The sequence below is a fragment of the Parasteatoda tepidariorum genome, chromosome 8, assembly GCF_982258835.1.
Source record: "Parasteatoda tepidariorum strain Cologne lab strain chromosome 8, Ptep-v5.0, whole genome shotgun sequence".
Classification (NCBI taxonomy): Eukaryota; Metazoa; Arthropoda; class Arachnida; order Araneae; family Theridiidae; genus Parasteatoda; species Parasteatoda tepidariorum.
This window is the reverse complement of record NC_141762.1, coordinates 14,069,462-14,090,904: the sequence shown is the minus strand read 5'-3', so window position 1 is coordinate 14,090,904 and position 21,443 is coordinate 14,069,462. Positions and strand designations below refer to the sequence as shown.

Genomic DNA, 21,443 nt, shown 5'->3' with positions numbered 1-21,443 from the left:
CGAAGCCAAATTATTCTCAATACTTGATCCAGGAGTTCTTTCGTCTTCTGGATTGGGTTCAACATTACGAGACTACGGAGTTGAACAATGGTAGTGATAAACCCAGATCCGAGTCGGCAGGTCAACAATGGTTATTCAATAAAAAATAAATAAAAATTCTATTATTTTGCAGTTTTTTTTAATGTTAATGTGTAACCCATTATCATTCGGTATAAAAACCAAAAATATTTTCTGAATCTTATTTCACCAACTTTAACGTGAACCTAATACGCTAGTTAGTTACTTTCATTGTTTAACGTTTATTCTTTTGCCTAATTATTTAAATGCTGACATTAGATATCGCGTTTTTGAATTTTGGCATTTTTAATTTCAGATAAAGCGCCATTAGATCTTTCCCAATGTTTCGAAGCAACGGTTAATACATTTATTTTAATATCGTTGGTGAAACGTTTCACTTGCTTCTCAGCCTAAATGTTAAGGAATTATTCAAAAAGTTTAAAATGTATCTTTGATTTTCTTATATTAATGATTAGTCTCTTTCTGCTGAAGGATACAACGCATTAAGTAAAGATTAAGATGTGGCTTTAATTTTAAAAAAATTGTTTAATTAAAACCACTGGAATCTTTTAGGCTCTCTTGCGCAAAAATTTGCATGGATTTCATTTACATATTCACCAGCTTCCCACTTAACAGCTCCTTAGAGTCTCATAAGAGTTCTCCCCTAGCTTTGTTTATCTTATTATATTAAATTTTCTTTTCCTTTTTTTTCAAGTAATCTAGGTTTTAACAGAATTATTTATTCGATCACTGCATTTTTACCAAACTAAGTTGCCGCTGTTAGAATAAAAGTGACACTTCCAGCAAATGCTGTTTATTCAGGGGCAATAAAACTGCAAGTTTGAAGGAGTGGCACAGCTTTGTTAAATGCAGTTATGGAAATCTGTTGCTCCCATTTCAACTGGAAGCAATGCTTAAAAGCTTGGAAAAGGAGAATTGAGTTTGGGAGAATGTGGCACCATTTAGTGCCATTTGTAGGCAGAAAAGCATAAATATATTTCTTTGCAACGTCATTGAAGAACTTTAAACAGGTAAATACTGAATATAAAATTTAAAAAATTCCTTAAAACCACATTTGTTGCATATAAACTTTATTCTGTGGTATACTATGCTTGGATATACAAATAATTTATACTGAATCACTACACATGAGAAACTAAAACCCTACTGTAATTCGTAACAAAATGTAAACTATTTTGTTATAAAATATACTTTAAGTTTCTCTGAAAATTTCCTTTGAAATTCAAAATTTTTTCTTTGTATATTTAAGAAAGATAAGTTTCTAAATATAAATAAAATATTATTCAAAAATGCTTTAGTTTGTTGCTAGAACTAGTATTTTTCTTTGCTTTACGTATAGCAGCTGAGATTTTTTCCGATTTCTGCTTTTGAAGCTGAAGCAAAAAATTTAATATAGAAGGAAGAACATCAATTTTTTTTACAAAATTAGGTTTCATTTTTATCTGGAAAATGGGAATTTTAAAATACGTAAATGAGTTGTTTAAATTTTGGAGACATTTGGAGAATTAAAGTACTTTAAATGATAGGGGAAACTAAATAAAAATATTAAACATTATCAGAGAAAAACTCATGATGTCCAAAATAGATTGAAATACAAAGTTTGTTGTACAGTCCGCAAAAAAAAAACGAATCACCTTGAATAATTTTCGTTCTAATGATCGTATTTTCTCGAACTAAGTGTCAATCTTAATGGTTCCTGGGGTGACCTCAAATATGCTAATTAATTAGTGCAACTATTAATTAAGTTACGAAATCAGACACAAAAACCTACTTTCTCTGAATAAACATATATTTTTTTTAACATATTTGGATTTTTAACCTTCAAAATATAGGGGGTAGCCTCAATCTGGGAAATATGGTCCCCATAGTTTGGTCAAGAGAGCGATTCAAAGTTCGTACCCCTTAATGTTAATTTCACTTTTTACGTTTTTAGTCATATTTTCAAAACTAATAAAGTTATTCAAAGAAAATTGCCCCCACTCATAAAACTCATTTACCCAAAGATAATTTCATGAAAAAAATAATTTTTAATAATTATTAATTATTTTTTATTATTTAATTATATTGAGGATGAAAAAATTTTGAATTATAAGGTATGAATTTTTTTATACCATATTAATCTACATATTTTTCAATTGAAAAATCTAAAGTTTCAACTATTTTTATTTATTAGAAGCTGAGAAAAATTAATATTAATTATTTTTAAAAAAATAATTTGGCGACAATAACGAAATAATTAAATGGGGCGATTAATATTAAAATGTGATAAACTTGTGAGGAACTTGACTTCGCCTAAACTTTCATTCATATTTTTTTCGCTTATAATCGTTTGCTTATCTTTTTATTTTTATTTCTTTCAAACAATAAAACAAGATGTTTCTTTTTGAGTCGTTTATAATTTATTTGCAATTCAGTAAAAAAATTTGAATAAAAAACACCTTATTCAACGAATATCTGCTTTTATAAAGGTGTGCTTCTGATAGAATATGATTATACACCAGATTGTGCTTATTTAATATGATTTGTTTATTTTTTGATTTTCTTTTTCAATAACTTATACAATTTCAATAATATACATACGTATGCATAGATTTTGAATAATATATTTATCAATTTCTTGAATACATATTGTATAAATATTAATAAAAATGCGCATTCAGCATTTTTAATGATCTTAAAACTTCTTTACATCTTATATATCACCTTAATCTTAAAATAAATTTGCAAACTATCTGTCTGCGCTTGTTTCGCAGAACTATTTTCTAACTTTTTAATTAAATTTTAACGCAAAAACTTATTTTTTATTCTACCATATATATTATTTTCCAATAATATACTAATCACTCGTTTTAGTACTTTAATTTATGTTTTCCTTTAAAATAAAATCACTTTTTAAATTATTGCTAAGTTCTTATTGAAAAAAAACTTAGATTTATTGCCAGCTATCTGAGAATGAAGTCTTGTTAAGAAATTAAAAATATTCTACTGATCACACACAATATCATTCGATGCAAAACAGCTGACTATTTACTAAGAATACTATTGTTTACGAAAAAGGAAGATAAATTATTAATTTTCTTTTTTTTCATTGTTTCTTATTTATTCGAGTAATGAAAAGTAAATGCGCATGTGTGCACAGCGAAAAACTACAACAGATTGTTTTGTTTTTTAAATAAACAAAAAAGTATGGACATACAACTTTATTTCGACATTCAAAGTTATTCTTGTGCCCTAACTTAAAGAAAGTTACCCTTTCCTTTTAAAAAGAAGAAAATATCTGCTTAAAAAGCTGTTCATATTATTTCGCAACTTTTGCACAGTTCAAAAAAATATTGCTATATCAGGAAAATGTTCGATATGCCTTGTTTTGTTAAACAACTACTAAAAGAAAAAATTGTAAAAAGATTCGAAAAACGTGCTATTTTTAGAATCATCATCTCAAAAATTGTTCTTTTTCTAAAATTAGGATTTTTCTACTTAAATAACCTGTAATAATAGTTTAATACACGTTTTGAAGAAATAATGAATACAAATTTGAATCTAATATTTCGTAATAGGGAAACAAGCATATTCATTGATAATTGTTTCATTGCACCGAAGTAGTTCATTCTTTTCGAAGCAATCGGCCATGCAACTATTTAACTTTGACTCTTTGAACTAGGGGCCATTTCAGCATGTTATTCGACTTTAAAATTTCAAATATAAAATTCAAAAATTACAAGAATGCGTAATCTGGCATTAATCAATCATAAAAATTGACAAAATCGTCGGCAAAAGAAGTTATCTCATGAAAAGAATGTCAGAGTTAAAAACTGTAACAAGTTCTACTCTTGTTTAATTTGGGGTATTATAAACCTAAATTTTCCTTTCTTTTAATTTTTTAAATTGTTTTTTTAATAAACTAACGAAATGAGTATGTAAATAATATCCATTCGTTTTACTAGAAACCAAGTTTACTTAGTATCATTCGCAAATCATATGAAGTGCAAATTCTTGAGCTCAGGTGTAGGGTAGGATATTTCATGCATGATCAGTAGCTTCAAGAGTGAACTCTTATATTAGAAGGCAGCTAACTTCTTTAAAAATTCTAATTCGGAAAAATACTTGTTATTTTACAAATGTTATAAGGCATGTGTATTTTTTAAACGGTTATTTATACAATTTTCACAAGTGCGAATGGCCATTAGTTTTCTCTCGATGAAGCAAAAACGAAGCCAAAAACTAAATTAGTATGAAATTTTATCTTTTAACTTTTTTTTAAAATTCTCTAACCTTGATATTTAAACTCCATGATCCACTTTAATATGTTTTTGTTTGAGTCAAAATATTGGCATTTCTTATATTTTTTTACAATTAACATACATCAACATAGTTCAAGAAATTAGCATTCTTAAAAATTTAAATTCATTTTTTCAAAGAGCGAATATCTAACAATACTTCGGCGAATCATAAAAAAATAATTTAGCACAATTTCTGAGTTAGTTTATCCTTTAAATACTCCCCCCCCCCTCAATTTAAAATTCGATGATAAAATTGATCAGTTGTTTTTAAAAAGAGGCTGTTACAAAGCAACAAAAATAAAATAACTGATAGGAAAGAATACACAAAAGTTTGCTACACTACACTAAATAAATTATTTATATTAAATAATCGAAATATAAATTTACAAAATATTTATTTGTTTTATATAATTTTTACATATAAAAATGAAAAGTTTTATAGCATTCAGCTAAGTTATGCTTTACAATACTTGCAATGTTCGAAATGCTTAAAAGATATCTACTTAAATCCTATAGGAAGGAATTCATACATTTTGATTCTATTTACAGTTTTCTATTAATCAAGTCACTGATTATTTAACCAAAAAATGTTACTGACTTATTCATCAAAAAGTTAAATTATTAATTTAACTCAGTAAAACTTAAAAGAGTAATCTACCACAAACGCATTAAATTTCAGATAATTTCTTTTATTAAGCATTTTTACCTAATATAAATCGGTGGGTTGAATAGTTCCAACCAACAGCATTAATTTTTAAATATTGTTGCTAAGCTATTTTTTCATCTATAATTTCTGCGACCATCTTCTAATAATTTCAGAAAATAATAATATATCAATGAAAGGATATGTTTGCATAAATGCTGGAAATAGTTAAGGGTAGAGGAGTCTCATCATTTTCTCTAATTCAACAATTAAAACTAGTAAAATTCTAATTAAAATTAGCAAATCTCTAAATAATCTACAACTGAAAAATGCAACGATAAACTCTTAAGTAAAATTGATTCCAACTTCTGAAGAATTTCAATTTTTTCAAAGATTTGAAACTCTTTTCTTTTTTTCTTTTTTTTGATTTGACTTTTCATTTAAAAAGTCAAGAATTTAGTCCTTACTAAATTAGGAACACTGTGGTATCAGTATCGATCGTAATTATAAATGTATCATTAAATTTAAAATTAAATTTTGAAACCCAACATTTTGTGACCACAAATTTAATGGAGTTTTTGTAATTAAATATCGAATGAAATATTGAAATTAGAATGAAATGACCTTAAACAATAAAATAAAAATTCAAGTAAAATTTACTCTTATACTATTATATATATATATATATATATATATATATATATATATATATATATATATATATATATATATATATATATATATATATATATATATATATATATATATATATATATATTATATATATATTATATATATATATATATATATATATATATATATATATATATATATATATATATATATATATATATATATATATATATATATATATATTTCAATTTTATCGAAAAGAAATGCCGTGAATTTTATAAAACCTTCTGATTGCGCAGTGCCCCAAATTTTTCGCAGTATCTCTTTTTGCTTTTCCTTACCTGAAAGACTTGAACTGAGTAGTAAAAGCAATTTGCCCTACAACTCTTCATAAATTTATAATAACTTAAGTAAATTTGGTTTTAGAACAGCATTTTCATACAAATAACATCTTTAAAAAAATTAAAAATGTCAGATAAGAAGTTCAACGTTCAAATTTTGAAATATTGGAAAATCAAAAATAATTTCATTTTCATTTCTTCATTTTAAATTCAAATTTTATTTTCAATGTATTAAAACGAATACTATTTTCTATGTCCAGAAATCAAATCCAAAAATTCTCGTCTTGGTTGCCTATAGCAACAGAGACACACGATGTCTTGTCATTCATTCAGTTTCTTTATATTTATTTTAAATTTTTTCGCTTTCTATGGCGAGGTAATTTGGCACTTTTTTAAACCTTCGCCATATATATAAATCGTCATTGCAGCCCAATTTACGTAACAATTTTTTCGACATTTTGTCTACCCCTCCTATTTTAAGGGTCAGGATTCCAAATACGTAAAAAAAAAATATGTTTATTCAGAGAAAGTACGTTTTTGTGTCTGATTTCACAACTTAGTTAATAGTTAGCGCTAATTAGTTAGCATGTCTGAAGTCACCCCCAGGAACCATTAAGATTGACTCTTAGTTCGTGAAAATCCTATCATTAGAACGAAAGTTATTACGGGTGATTAGTTTTTTTTTTTTTTTGCGGACTGTACACTGTTTAGGAAACGATATGATTTATTTCTCAAATTTTACTGAGAAATGTAGCCATTAATTCAACTAAACTGCAAAAAGTAATATTTTCAAAATAACTTCCATTTGCAACAGCAACGGAATGTAACCTTAAAGACAAATTAATGAACACATGTGCGCAAACCCTATAAGTTTAACTATTTCTGATTTTGCCAATTGTTTAATATTTTTGGGACGTTTATTTTTCCTTTAAACACAATTTAATTTACAATAAACTCCACAAATAAAAAAATCAAAGGATTATATGTTTTTATTTATATTACATTGAAATCGAAGTCCTTAAAAGAATAAAAACCGAATGGAGATAAAGTGTTTCCTATATGTGAAATGTTGCTCGGCATAAGGTTATCGTAATAAAGCAAACAAATTAAATGGTTACAAGCAAAATTACTTCACATCTACTTGCTTATTATTGCGTTGGGCATTATGTATTCTTAAATAGAGGTTATTTTTCAAATGCAACTACTTCGTTCAATGTGTAACGATTAAAGGATTAATAGAATGTGCTCACATAAAATTATAATAATTACATATTTTCTAAAGGAATGATTTTTTATCGACTTTTAAGAGGAAAAACTCTTAAAAATTAAGGAGAAGGACAGTGTAAGCCAATGAAAGCTGATTCTGAGGGGGGGGGGGAATAATTTGAGCACTGAAAGGAACTATTTTTCTACAGCACGAGCCCTTCACTGTGTACTTTCGAAGACTACCAATTTTCAACATTACTCATGATCTCATCCTTATTAATTTTCAGAATGCAAAATATGGCAATTCGAATGTAATTGTTTGCAAAAAATGGAAGTAAAGCGTGCTTCCCCCTTGACCTTCTATGCTGAATGATAATCTTCACAAAATAGTAAGATGTTTTTGATATTGTTTTGAAGTTGACAGGTGTAAAAAATAAGACATCTAAGGTATAAAATCAAGTTATGCTTTACGCCAAAAGAAACTTCATAAATGAAATTCCATTTCAACCTCATTTACATCTCATAAACTCAACCTCATGTATAGCTCAGCTATACTTTTAATTGAAATCGGGTGAAATTATTTACACCTCAAATATATTTATCTTCTTGAAATGTAGCTCGTTAGCTAGACATGTATCTCTCGAAAGGTAGATTTCAATCAACCTCAAACTAACCTCAAGGGAGAAAAAAAAAACTTCATACACCTTGATTATATACCTCGGAAAAAGGATTTTTTATCGTTGTTTTTTAAATCAAATTCAAATAAACCTCAAATCAACCTTAGTACCGCAAAACCTCTGGTGTACCTCAAAAACACTTATTTTTTGGGAATCAAAGACGGGAAATGTTTTGTATTTGATAAAATATTTTTATGTTTAACCATTTTCTATATTTTGTAATTAATGCTCACTTCCGCTAATGATTTTACATTTGCATAAATAATGTCATCGTAAAGTAATTAAAAAATATTAATTTAAATCCCTTATAACAAGAAAATTAAATTGGATTCAATGTTAAATGAAGCAAGGGCCAGAAGCGATCTTATTTTGCGAAACTAAAATTGCATTGCAGACTCAAGTGAGCAAAATCAAATAGCGAAACACGTTAAATCATCCGTAATACCGAAACGAAAAAGTAAAGAAAATGTACAAAAAGAAAATGAAAGATTACTAAGATGCTTCAAGTTATCTTAAAATTTACGTAATGGTTCTACCTAATATCCAGACACAGTTTCGCGTAATTAACAGTCTTGTTAAATTTATTTGCAATTTTTTGCAATTTAAGTTGAAGATTAAAACATTTTATGTATAATTGCCTCACTGATAAGCTCCATTAAATACACTTAAATATTAATCCAAAAAGTTGATACCTCCGAAATAAATTATTTATTATTCAATTGTCAAAGAATATCATATGCTGGTGCTAAAATATTTTCTTTTCTTATGCCAGTTGTTTGACCGCTAGGTCATTAAACCTCGCGCTCTTCAAAATTTATCCAATTTAATATTTATTGCTAGAGACATTTGCTTTGAATACAGTAAGTATGCAATCAATTTAGTTCAGTTTAAAACAATCAAAAAGTATAAACAACTGATTTGACTAGTGGAGCATTCATACATGCTACAAGAATTAATCAATATTACGAATATTTTACTACGTTTTTATTAATTTTTTTCAAGTTTATAAAGATGAAATCTTGAAAACAAATTTTCGAACGCTTTCCTACATGGATAAAAAAAAAATTTATAAAATTACCGAACTATATAGCAATGATATTTCTGATAAAAAAAAAATTATGCAGTTTCCAGAAACCAAATATACTCATTTGCTCATTTTTTCATTCATATGATAATGAATAACAGGGAATTCTGGTTTTCAAAATTATAGTTCTTATTACAACACATTTAATGAAATACACAAAATTGAAAATTAAATTCAACCAAGGAAATGATTTTTCTGCCATGCTCTAAGGTGTCATAATAAAAATTACTGAATTGTATCATGTAATACAAAATTATATTTTATTGTTAATTTTACCAAACTCCGTACCAATAAGCTTCGGTAAATATTACTGATCTTTTGTTCTTCCCGTAGAGCCAGAAAAACGGTAAATTTTACCATATTCCGGTAATTTTTACCATACTTTGTGGTAGCTAAAATGCTAGAAATGTAACTGTTACTGCGATGACAATGCAACTTTCAATTTTTCCCTAATCGATACAAAAAGAACTTACCTACTTTTTAAGAATTTCATTAGTAATCATCGTGAAATTCATTTCATTATCCTCGTTTATTCATTTACGATATTAAATTAGTCGTGAAGTAAGATTCCAATCCTTTTAAGATTATCTAGAGCTTTTAATTTTTTTTTAAATTTTAACTAGAGCTCTGTGATAAAAGACATTTCAAGTTTGTATCGATATACTGACTGCTAATAACAGAATTTATCCTCATGTTATTACCGATTTGAATTTATGGACAATTGGAAATCTGATCTGTTTTTGACGAGCGAAAGAGGTTTAAACTGTATCTGATTTCGTACAACAATGAAAGTTTTAACCATGTCCTGATAGTTACTAGCAGAGTTTATATCTGAATGGAAAATTTGATAGTTTATAATCCCCTAAAGTCATTAAAATCGGAATTCCAGTTCTGTTGATAATGCTAATTGGTGTTCTTACCACTACAGACCAAATTCTTTGTCAAATTATCTTCAAACAGAAATAATTCTCAATTGAATTTCTCATAATTTTCCGACTAGTAAAAGTGTTACACTTTCAATTAAAGCTTTATTTCTAATGAGAAGATAAGCTGCAACTATTTCCAGAAATCTGCAAGAAATAATTTTCATCGTTTAATTGTCAAATATAAAATTACTAGGAGGCTTCGCCCCCTGCTCACTGGCGCTCACCAACCCCCGGAACTGCTTTCACAGTTCATTTCGGATTGCTTCGCAATCCAATGCTCGCTTTTCTCACTTATTGGATACGTTCTTAACGTCTAGTTTTTGTACACTTTTTTGAATACTGAAGTTCCGAAAACTTTTCACTGTAGAAAATTCTAAATCTGTAATTTCAATATTAATTTGAAATTCCAAGCAGTTCACATATTTTTCTTAATCACACTATTCTAAATTTCAGCTGTTGAGAAAAGTAACTGTTGTAAGTTTTGTTTTAAAGTCTTTCCCACCAGAGGGCTAAAGCCATGTGATGTAAAACAATATGAAATAGTAGTCTGCCACTGAACGCCGGATGTAAAGCATCGGCTTTGATGAAGATAATTTTGTATTTTCAATTCTCTGAAGGGCGCCACCTTAATAATATGGAATTTGTAAAATAAATATATATATTTTTGATTGTTGATGAAGCCCATCATTTTGAGTTTTCTTCAGTGTTCAGAAGCAGAACAACTATAAGTTTTTTTATTTTATCACAAAAAAATAAAATGTATGAAAAACAAAGAAAAGAGTAAGAAAATGAGTATAGTCATAGAAAAAGTTAAAATTATAATATAGTATTTGTCAGTTAAAATAAAACTTTTTGTTTAAGTCATTGCTAACAATTCAAATTTCTCCGAGGCAATTCTAAAGTATAAATTAAGGTAGTATTGTTAAGTTGAAACACAATATTTTTAGTTTTGATGTCAACAATACAATTCAATTTTTCACGAAAACGATTGTTTCCATTGTTAAGTTCAATGTCAACAATTAAAATTTTTCTGAGGCAACTCTTAACCTCTAAATATTATTTTTTTATCTACGCATTTCTAAATGTCAGTATTCAACCACAAAACAATTTAAAGTCCTCAAATTTAGCATGAAGTTGTAAAATGTAATGAAAGAGGATCGTAGCAATAATGAAAGTAGAAGTAAAGTTAGTACTGTAAAATTAAAACAATATTTTTAATCAATGAGCCAAGTTCTTCAAGAAGCATTTGTAGAAGTAGGTTGTTTATTTAAAACTTTTTATAGAATTTCTTTAAGAACACAATTGTTAATTTGGGCATTTGGCGATACAACACTTTTAGAATTGAAGGATTTGTTACGTCAAGCGCTCAGGTATCATAATTTTGATCTAGTTGCGCTTCTATGTCATTTTGATTTATGTTGCTAAGTTAACTTTCAAAAAATTCGATGGCTAGCAACAGCATTTTTATTTTTTAAGTTGTTTATTTTTATTTCTTTTAGAATTCGTTATTTTTTTAGCGAAATGTTTTTTAAACCTAACAGAATTCTTTGCCGACTGTTTTCTCTATGAATGAAGAAAATAAAGTAAATATTTAACTGTTGTGAAAAGAATCTTATTTAGTTGTACAAAGTACTTCAGCCAAAATTTGGGAGAAACGTAAGAGAATTATATATATTAGATCAGAAACACATCATTAATAGGCAGAATGCTTTGGTGTTTTCAAAACAAAGCAAACGTTGCCACCGCGGAAAGGAAATACAGCCAAAATTTGGGAGCCACGTAAGAGAATTATATATAATAGATTGTCAATCAAACGTTTGCCCACGCCACTTTCGGACTATCTATATAACTTAAATTTCAACTAAACCTCGGTATCTGTCGACTACTTAAACTACCATAGTTTTTAAAATGGCGCAAGAAAAACTTTTTCTCCATTTCATCACAAACATAAATTTTCAAGGACTTTCCATAAATAAACTAATCGACATGTAACACAAAAGAAGAAAAAAATTTTTTTTTATTGAACAGGACTAAAAAGGAGAAAAAAGTTCTGTTTTTGTCAGACAAAAGAGTGGGGAACACCATTTTCACGATTTACCAAACATCCACCGATTATTCGAAAGTAATATCAATCTACGTTTTTCATTATTAGTCTGACAAAAACGGAACTATTTCCTCACTTTTTGCTTACCTTAAAAACATTTCTAACTTACATATTAATAATTTCCATCTTACATATTTAAAAAATTCTAGCATACATATTATTTAATTTCCAGCAAAACATATAATCAAATTTCTAGCATATTTAAGGGGAGTCTGTAAAGCACATATCAATAATACGGAAACTGACCTTTTTTGATATACCTTCTCTAAGAAACCACTAATGATATGGGTTTTGAGATTTTTTGGAGATATTAGAGATTATATTAGTTGTATGCTGTGATATTATTTTAGAGTTAACCGGAATGCTGGTTGAGTCATGAGAGATTTTTGGTGAAACTATCTAAAAAATTTAAAGTTCTTAGATTATAATATTTAAAAAAAAAAATAAAAATCTGCCAAACATATTATTAACAGCTATATATATATATGCAAACATGTATATGCAAATACTCAGTGAAAAAAAAACTGAATCAATATTATTAATAATAATAGTTATAATTATTACCATTAATTGTTGCTGATAATTATGGCAATATAATTTAATTGCTGAGAAAAAGTACATTGAAAAATGTCGTTTATAGAATTATTGATATATGCCCTACCGACTACCCTTAAGCATATTTAACTGACATATTATTTGATTTCAAACTTACATATTAATTAACTTCTAACATACTAAAGCACGTTTAAGTCACATAATAATTAATTTCCGACTTACGTATTTCAAAACTTACAGATTAAATTACACTTGCATTTTTATTATTGTTTTCAATTTTACCTTTACAAAAAATATGGGTAAAATAAAATTAAAATAAAATTTGTATCAAAATTATGGAAACAAAGGTCAATGTTATGAATACAAACAATATACTGAATTAGGACATTGTTTAATTCAATGCCATATTTTTGGGGAGGAAGAATAACGATTCTAAACAATTATTTCATTTAAATTGCACTATATTTGAAATAACTAAATTGCCTTATTCCTTTTTTACATGAAAGGTCAGGGCAGCATAGCCTATTAATAAATTAATGAACTTATTAATTCGTTGCAGTGCGTAGATGTGGCACTATTTCCTGCTTCAGTTTAGAAACGACAATAAGCTTATTAAAGTTCTTCCTCTAATAGAGAAATAACGTGAACCTTTATTAGACGCATAGGTCGAACACTATGAAGTTATTTTTAAATTTGCACGCATTTTGCATCGTTTTCATATTAATATGCAGCATCTTGGAAATGTAAGTATATTACTCCGAATTATATAAAATATATTTACTAAATACGATTCAAAATATATAAAAGTTGCTGTAAAAAATATATAAAAGTTTCCCGAGCTTGCGCAGCATGAAAAGATAACTCTTAAATGTTCAATTTTCAACGATTTTTTTTTTCAAATTTTAAAATGATATTTTTTTCTTTAATTAAAAATTTCTCTAAAAAGTGTTTTTAATTTTAATTAATATTTCTGCAGTTATAGTAAGAAAACGAAAGGCAAAGAAACTATTTTTTTTTAATAAATGATTATATTTCCATGTATATTTAAACTAGGTTTACGAAAGTTAGTGGAGTTATTGCTTATGCAAAGTAATTGGTACAAGTCACAAGCTTATCGTTGTATTTTTTTGCATAATTTATTCATAATTAGTTCAAAATGCAGATAAAATAAGAAAAAAATTACGGAATAACGAAAGAAGAAAATTATTTTGAAAAAAATTTTATAAAAATCCGGGGAAAAAAATATATAATCTCTTCATCATCTCACACAATTATATCAGCAAAAAGGAGTGCTTTCTGAGATTGTATCAGTATATGCAAAGCTAAATATATCAATACAATAGTGTGAGGAGCAGTCAAAAAAAAATGTTTGAAACAAAGTAGAATAAAATACATTAAGTAACATGCATCACTTAAGAAACAGAAAGTAAAATGTAAAAAAAAACGGAACTAAATATAAAACATAATCTATAAGGGGAGTAGCGAATTCAAATAATCTTAAATGAACGGAAAAATTCTCAAGAATGATTTAAAATATTTTCGTAATAAGATTGCTAAATTGCAAAATATGAAAACAGAATTGCAAATTGAGGTCAAATCGTAAATAAAGGTATTTTGTCTTATAGCGTGTTCTTATACTACAGTATTGAAGCGCGCTTGATTTGTTAACTACCAGGAATGAGCCCAAAAATGGATGTGCTCCAACGAAATATTATACTGGATAGTTTGAGGAAGTTTGCAATTAACAAGTTTGAGAAGCGATGGCTCAGGGGATAAAGCGTTTGCCTTCCAATGAGGAGAACTGGGTTCGAATCCCAGTTGATACGAATTCCGCATCTGGCTTGCACCAACCACAGTGCTGACGTGAAATATCCTCAGTGGTAGGCGGATCATAGGTGAGAGTTCGCTTGCCATCAGGCTAACCGTGGGAGGCATCCATGTAACGCTAATGCATTGTAGCTCCATCAAAAAGTCCTCCACGAAGGCTAATTTCTCCCAATACTCGATCCAGGAGTTCCCTTGTCTTCTGGATTGGGTTCAAAATTACAAGGCTACGGAGTTGAACATTTGTAGTCGTAAACCCAGAAATTGGGTGTGTTGCCCAACGACGGTTATAAAATTAATATGTTCGATATTTAATTATGCAATTTTAACGATTTTATTTCAGAAAATTAACAATTATTTAAGAAAAAAAGAGAGAGAGCGAGAGAAAGAAGCATGAATTGCCTATTTTGCACATAATTTTATGCACAGGTTTGCCTGAAATGGATTTGCACATGGTAAAATTTATATAAACTAACAAAGAAGTTCTTAGTTAATTTATTTACAATAACATACAATTAGCTCAATGATTTAATGTAGAATTTAATTACTTTATTTTGGGTATCTATTGTTTATTGATTTTCTTAATTTTCTTTTTCTACTCAAAAAGTCTACAAAGGGGTTTTCTACAAAGATAATATTGTACCATAAGACAATATTAAATATCTAATGATAATAACTTAAAATAAACGCCCATACTCTGAAATATGATTGTAGAAGGAAAGAAAACATACGAAAGAAAAGATAATTTTATGTTGGAGGATTCTGAACGATGCCGTTGTCGTTTTTAAAAAATCTTGTTTTATAGTAGAAAATAAAATATGAGGAACGTGTGCGGATATAAACAAATAAGTACTTTTTCTTTATTAATTTAGCATTTTAATACAAAACTTCTTTATTTCAATGTATATTTACAAGCAAACCTAATTAGTTATAATAATTAAAAATAATTAGCAACGTCACTAAAATTCTCGAAATAAATTTTTTGGATTATTCTTATCTTATCATATAACAGTTCTTACTGTAATAATACATAATATAATATTTCTTGATATTTCTTAATAATATAATATAACATTTCTTAATATAATAATATAATGATTCTTAATATAATAATCTAGTAGTAATTAAAACTAATGATGTATATTTTAATCATACTTTAAACATTTACTCATTACGTTTTCATATTTATTGAATTGATAAGAAAAATTGATATGAAATAAAAAATTTTGAAAATATAAGAGCACAGCAATTTGTTCATATACAAATAAATTTCAACATAAAGCATCCATCATTTTACAACAGATTACTAGACAACGAAGAAATTTTGGATACAAGCACGAGAGCCCGCTGTTGCGTAGAAAATAAATTATAACGCAAGTGGCAGCGTGCGTTTACCCATCTCAACTTTATACAGAGTGACTTTAATGTAAGCACCCAACCTTTGAATTGTGTTACATTTGAGTGTAAAGGTGGAGCTAAATGATGGTTTCATTTGAAGAAACAGCATTTGAGTGCGATGTTTGCTTAGAGAATTAAATGTATACGTTTCCCTCATCTGAAGAAAAATAAATCAATAATACATGTAACTATACTCTGTCTCAAGTTGAGAAAAAAAAATTGGGCATAGGATTTCAGTAATCATCCGCGATTGCGTATAGTTCCGTTTTTTACCAACCATACAAATATGCATTAAATAATTTAAAAACTTTTAAAAGTAAAACACGACAGACAAAAATTTAATTCATACTATCTTTGATGGAAGTGCTCTCCATAAGTGGCCGAAAATATTCATATAGTGGAAAATATCTAAATTCATTACCGTTCCTTTCTTGCCGCTAATAATTGGATGAAACAATTAACAGTTTCCAAGAAATTAATATGAATCGTAGTAAAAATCCAATTTATTAAACAATAGTTCGTGAGTATTATTAACAATGGCCATCATATATAATTATAAATTATCAAAATAAATCCCTTAAGGGGATCAAGAAAATATAATTTCAACATGAAGACGTTTTTTTAGCATTTCCTTAAAATTACATTTAAAAAAAAAACGGTTAGGATAGCTGCGACTGGAGCGCCCAAAAGGGCACTTCCAGTCGCCACAAATTCTTGAATTAAAAAGTGAATACAATTTTTCCTAATGGACACAGGAGAGACATGGTTAGGAGATTCAAAATTGGCAAATTATCAAAATATAACATAGCTAACCAGCATATCAATATTGGGTTTAAATGAATACCTTGGCGATCACGAGTCGCCAACAAATTTATGAGAATTATTACATTAATGCAACTGGTTTAGCGGTTAGAAATTTAGAATAAAAAGTTCTAAATAAACTTTTGTTTTTGATAGTAATGAAATAAAAAGCATCCGTTACATTGATCTATACGAGAAGAAATAAATATTTTATGTTCGCTTTAAAATATTAAGTCTTTGATTTATTTTAAATATAATTCAATTAATAAAAATAAGCTTAAGTAATTAGATATATTTAAAATGATAGGAAATAAATATGTAATGCCAATTGTGGCATCACACTATCTTTTACGATACATATCGCAAAATTATTTGAAAAATGTTGTAGGTTCGAAGTGTTACTGGAATCCTAGACTTGGCGACGTAGTTTCGATAAACACTTGCCTTAATTGAAGCACTGAAAAGGGCACGTCTTATGCTGACATGCCCTTAACAAATTAAATGCGAGATAAGGAATTTTTTCTTTTCTGTCACTGCAGAAGAAAATAGGCAGCAAGAAAGAATAATTATTATATTTTCACTAGTTTCTTAAAATGCGAATAGAAAGAAGTATATTTGTAACGATTTTTAGATTACTAATTCTTATTACTTGCTAATTGATCATTCAATAAGTTTTGATTTTATTTTTATATTGCAAAAGTCGTTGAACAACCGACCTAATTTTTTGGGTTTACGACTGCTAATATTCAACTTCATATCCTTGTAAAGTTGAACCCAATCCAGAAGACAAAGGAACTCCTGGATCAAGTATTAGGGGAAATTTGCCTTCGTGGAGGACTTTTTGATGGAACTAACTCGCATTAGCATTACATGGAGAGGAAGACCACGAGAACCTCCCACGGTTATCCTGACGGCAAAAGGACTCTAACTCGCGAACAGTCTACCTCTAAGTATAGTTTACATCAGCACTGTGGTCGGTGCTAGTCGGGAGTGGAATTCGTATCAACCAGTCATCCCATCAATATCCATCAACCACTGAAGATATTTCACGTTAGCACGGTGGCCGGCTCAACCCGGAAGCAGATCTGTATCGACCAGCCATCAGTGGTTTTCGAACCCGGTTCACTTATTGAAACGCGAACGCTCTATCCCCTGAGCCATACGGATCAATAAGTTTTGATTGCCTTATTTGACGCGATTTAAAAAAGCATGCAAAAAATAGGCTGAGCAACGCTTTTTAAAGAGTTACTGATGTTCGCATACGTTCGCCCTGGGAACTTGCTGTCTATTTGGCTCACACTTAGGTTTAAATAGGCTCTCTGTATAGGAATTAGGTTTTTTTTTTAGCTTGCAACAGAGTATAATATTTTTTACTCTTTATTTTTAAATATGTATCTCGTGTCTCAACGAAAGATACTTAGAGATTATGCCTATATATTCATATGCAATTTTCATATTTATAAATATCAAAGGTACTTTTATGCTGTAGAAGTGATTAAGGAAACGTGGGGTTAAAGTGTTTTTTTTTTTTTTTTTTGGAAAAAATTGTCCAAAAAAAAGAGTTTTTGGTTTAAGGAAAACGCAATAAACCACTATGAGAAGTATAAAAGCGATGGATCTCAATGCGTTGAAATATCAGAAAAAAAAAGAAAAAACGGAAAAATGCAAAGAAAATATCAATTAAAAAATTAGTTGTAAATTAACAAATCAAGGCTCGAGATACAGCCCATCTGGTCGCTATTAACCAGCATGTTGTATTCGAATGTTCAAAATCAAAGTTCGGTGCTTGTAACACTCAGGTTACACGGATAAGCACACAAAAATTCATGGAAAATAACCATAGACAGCTTCAAAACAATTTTGCCTCATTGTATAATTGGGTCATTTTTAAAATAGAGAGGCATTTACAAAATGTTTGCTGAAAAAATAAATATTCAAAACACTGGTTATAAAAATTTAAATTTAGATTGGAATGCTTACAAAACAGCTGTGCACATATTGATGTGGAGCATAACATTTATAAAAAAATAAATAAACTTTAACTTGATTCTGCATTAAGTTCTCCTTTGTTGCCAATGTTCAAAAATTTTTAAATAAAAAATAAGTTACCTAAGTAAACATTTCAGTTTTTGCACTTACTTTATTGTTAGCAACATGTAGAATCAATCATTTTTCTTTATCATTATTTTTAATATTAAAGATAAAAATATTTAATCTGCTACTTTAATGAAAAAAAAGATAAGCTTTTTTTTTTAAATCTAGTATTTTATATGTATAAAGTTACTATTCTAGTAAATCTAGTCTAGTCTAGTCTTATTTCTAGTAAGTTAATATTTAAAAAAATTTACCTAACTTAGGCTATAGTCAAATGTACTCAATACATCGCTAAAATTCTTTTTGTTAAAGTATACAGTGAAAGAAAGTTTAATGAATGGTAAGTAACAGAGAGGAAAACTGTTGGCAGAGTGACATTTTAAATGTTCTTGTACTGCAAATTTCAGAATTTTAATCATAAAGTAAAACATTCCCTCAACAACTAGTTGTAAGTCAGGGACGTCATAGAGGTTAATGCTCCTTAATTTCGAAACCAACGGCATGATTGTAGAAATACGGTCAGCACTGCGCACAGACAGCCTTTACACCCCAGACAAGTTAGTACCCATTGATATGAAGCTGAATTAATTCGCATGAACAACCCAAAGACTAGATATTTTTTTAACATTTTCAACAACATTTTATGACAATGCTCTTCACATTTCCAATCACATTTTTCAATAGTATTTAAGTAAAAGAATTTAAATTTAAAATGATAAACAAGTATGTTGTTATTCGACTTGAATATGTTAAGTCGTTACGTTAAAAATTCAACTAAGCAATCATTAAAAAATGCCCTGACTGAAGATTAATTTTTAATTCACACTCTTAAACTTTTTATTATTATTCCGAAAACGTAAGCCAAATACGGAAAACCTAACACTGAAATAAAAAACTAAATATTAGAAATCAAAAGGTAATAAAATATATTTCAAATGAACTGCAAATTTCCATCAGAAATGTTTAGAAGAAAGCCACTAGCAATATAAAGTCTGATTAACATTTAACAATTAACAGGGAATTAATAAACCACATCTACTTTTTCTTAAAAAGCCCACCTGTGTTGACATTCGACTCAGGCGTATGAGAGCAGATTTGTTGGCCACTCTTTCAGGGGCACCATATTAGGTGGACCAACGTTTCTCCCACAACAGTAAGGACAGATAGTACAGAGAAAGAATGAACGTTCATGCCATGTCCGGGATTCGAACCCAGAACCTTTCTGATGCAAGGCCAGTTCCCTGACCCTTGCACAGCCCGGTAAATTTGTGATTGTTTTTCGATTGTGGAAAAAGACGAGTAACCAGGATTAAAATCCAATCCTTAGTACGAAAAAAAAAAGTTTTTCCAAAGTTTCATTGCTTTAAATTTTTGAATTGAGTAATTTAAAACTTACAAAACAATTTTTTTTCCTTAATAGCTATGGCAAAGGAGGTTCAAGTATGAGAAGAGGTGCTCTGGTGGTAAGACGTCAGAAACCAAGCAGCAATAAGAAAATAGGACCAGAGCCAAGCAATAACGGCCGATCTACCAACACCAAGTCAGCCATCGTCACTAATCTATCAACCGGTTCTAAGAGCAAAACCAAAAGGAAGGGTTCAAGAAAAAATGATTTTAAGAGTAAGAAACTTACTACCATCTTACCTCAACATCTCAAAACTGGCAGTGAGATGAAAGAACAGGAGAGATTCGCGAAGATATAAGTTGACTTGAATTTGACACTTTCAGTGGCATCCATTTTGAATCCTCTAAACTTGTTATAAATAAAACTTCGAAACAAACTTTTAAAAAAGTTCTTCTAAACTTCTCAGTTGATTAAAATTCTAGTAGTTATATCTTATTTTTAATGAAGTTTTCAAGTAACTTGCATTAACAAAAAAGTGAAAAACGTAATGTCAAATAATGTGGGAATATTTCTTTTAAATATATTATTTATTTTATATTTGAAATATGTATTCAATTGTTAAAGAGTTGTTGCAGATTTTAGTTATAACTGGTATCTCCAAATTAAGGTTGACGGACCGAAACAGCGACAGATATATGGCCCAAAAAAGCAGTGCTGGCTTGTCATGTATCCGGTTTCGATGCATATTCAAATTATTTCTTTAAAAATAATAATAATAATTAAAAATACACTATAATAAATAATATCAACATTTTAACTCTAATAAATTGGATAAAGTTCTTTTTAAATGTTTGATGAGAGAAGTACTCTCATACCAAATGAACGTACCGTAGATACATCACCCTCCAGCTAAATTTGAGAAGGTACTACAGCATTTTGATATGAAAAGATATGTGTTTAAAAAAATAAGTGGAAAAGCTCAAGCATGGGAAAGGCATGAGAATCAAAATGATTTTATAACTAGCTCAAAATTGAAATAGTTAAACATTTCTAAAAAATAAATAGTTTTGGAAATCTGGGGTAGAGGTGATCTTGCTTCCACAAACGACTTTTCTGGTTTAATTTTGGTCCTTGGGACTTACTAGAACAGTTAGTATGTCACTTCATCAATAAAGTTCGAAGGCCCTTAATTAGTAATTTCACCGATACCATAAATTCTAATAAGAGTAAAGGATATTCACTCTCAACAATTACTTAGAATATAAGTTTTAGATCTTGTTTGTTAGGGTCCCCTTCAGACAGAAAGAGGATTCAATATTCTTTATGTTTTTCTACGGAATTATGTTTCCCAAATTTCTTCACTTATTAAAAAATTTATATTTTTTTTAACAATTTTTGTTTAATTTTACTTATTGAAATTTTTTATACTAAACTATGTACCAAATTTTAGAACA

General features: G+C 28.5%; 1 protein-coding gene across 1 annotated transcript; it reads left to right on the top strand.

The window, feature by feature from the left end:
- Positions 1–13,109: 13,109 nt before the first annotated feature.
- LOC122269683 (uncharacterized) lies at positions 13,110–20,775 on the top strand. Its single transcript, XM_087149866.1, has 2 exons — positions 13,110–13,270; positions 20,065–20,775. The coding sequence occupies exons 1-2, from the start codon at positions 13,203–13,205 to the stop codon at positions 20,345–20,347; spliced, it is 351 nt and encodes a 116-aa protein (XP_087005992.1). The 5' UTR covers positions 13,110–13,202; the 3' UTR covers positions 20,348–20,775.
- Positions 20,776–21,443: the final 668 nt, after the last annotated feature.

Excerpts from the sequence above, each read along its gene's own strand:
- LOC122269683 (XM_087149866.1), top strand. The coding sequence starts at position 13,203 with ATGAAGTTATTTTTAAATTTGCACGCATTTTGCATCGTTTTCATATTA. Across the intron at positions 13,271-20,064 it reads ATATGCAGCATCTTGGAAAT|CTATGGCAAAGGAGGTTCAA; the intron begins GTAAGTATATTA and ends TTTCCTTAATAG.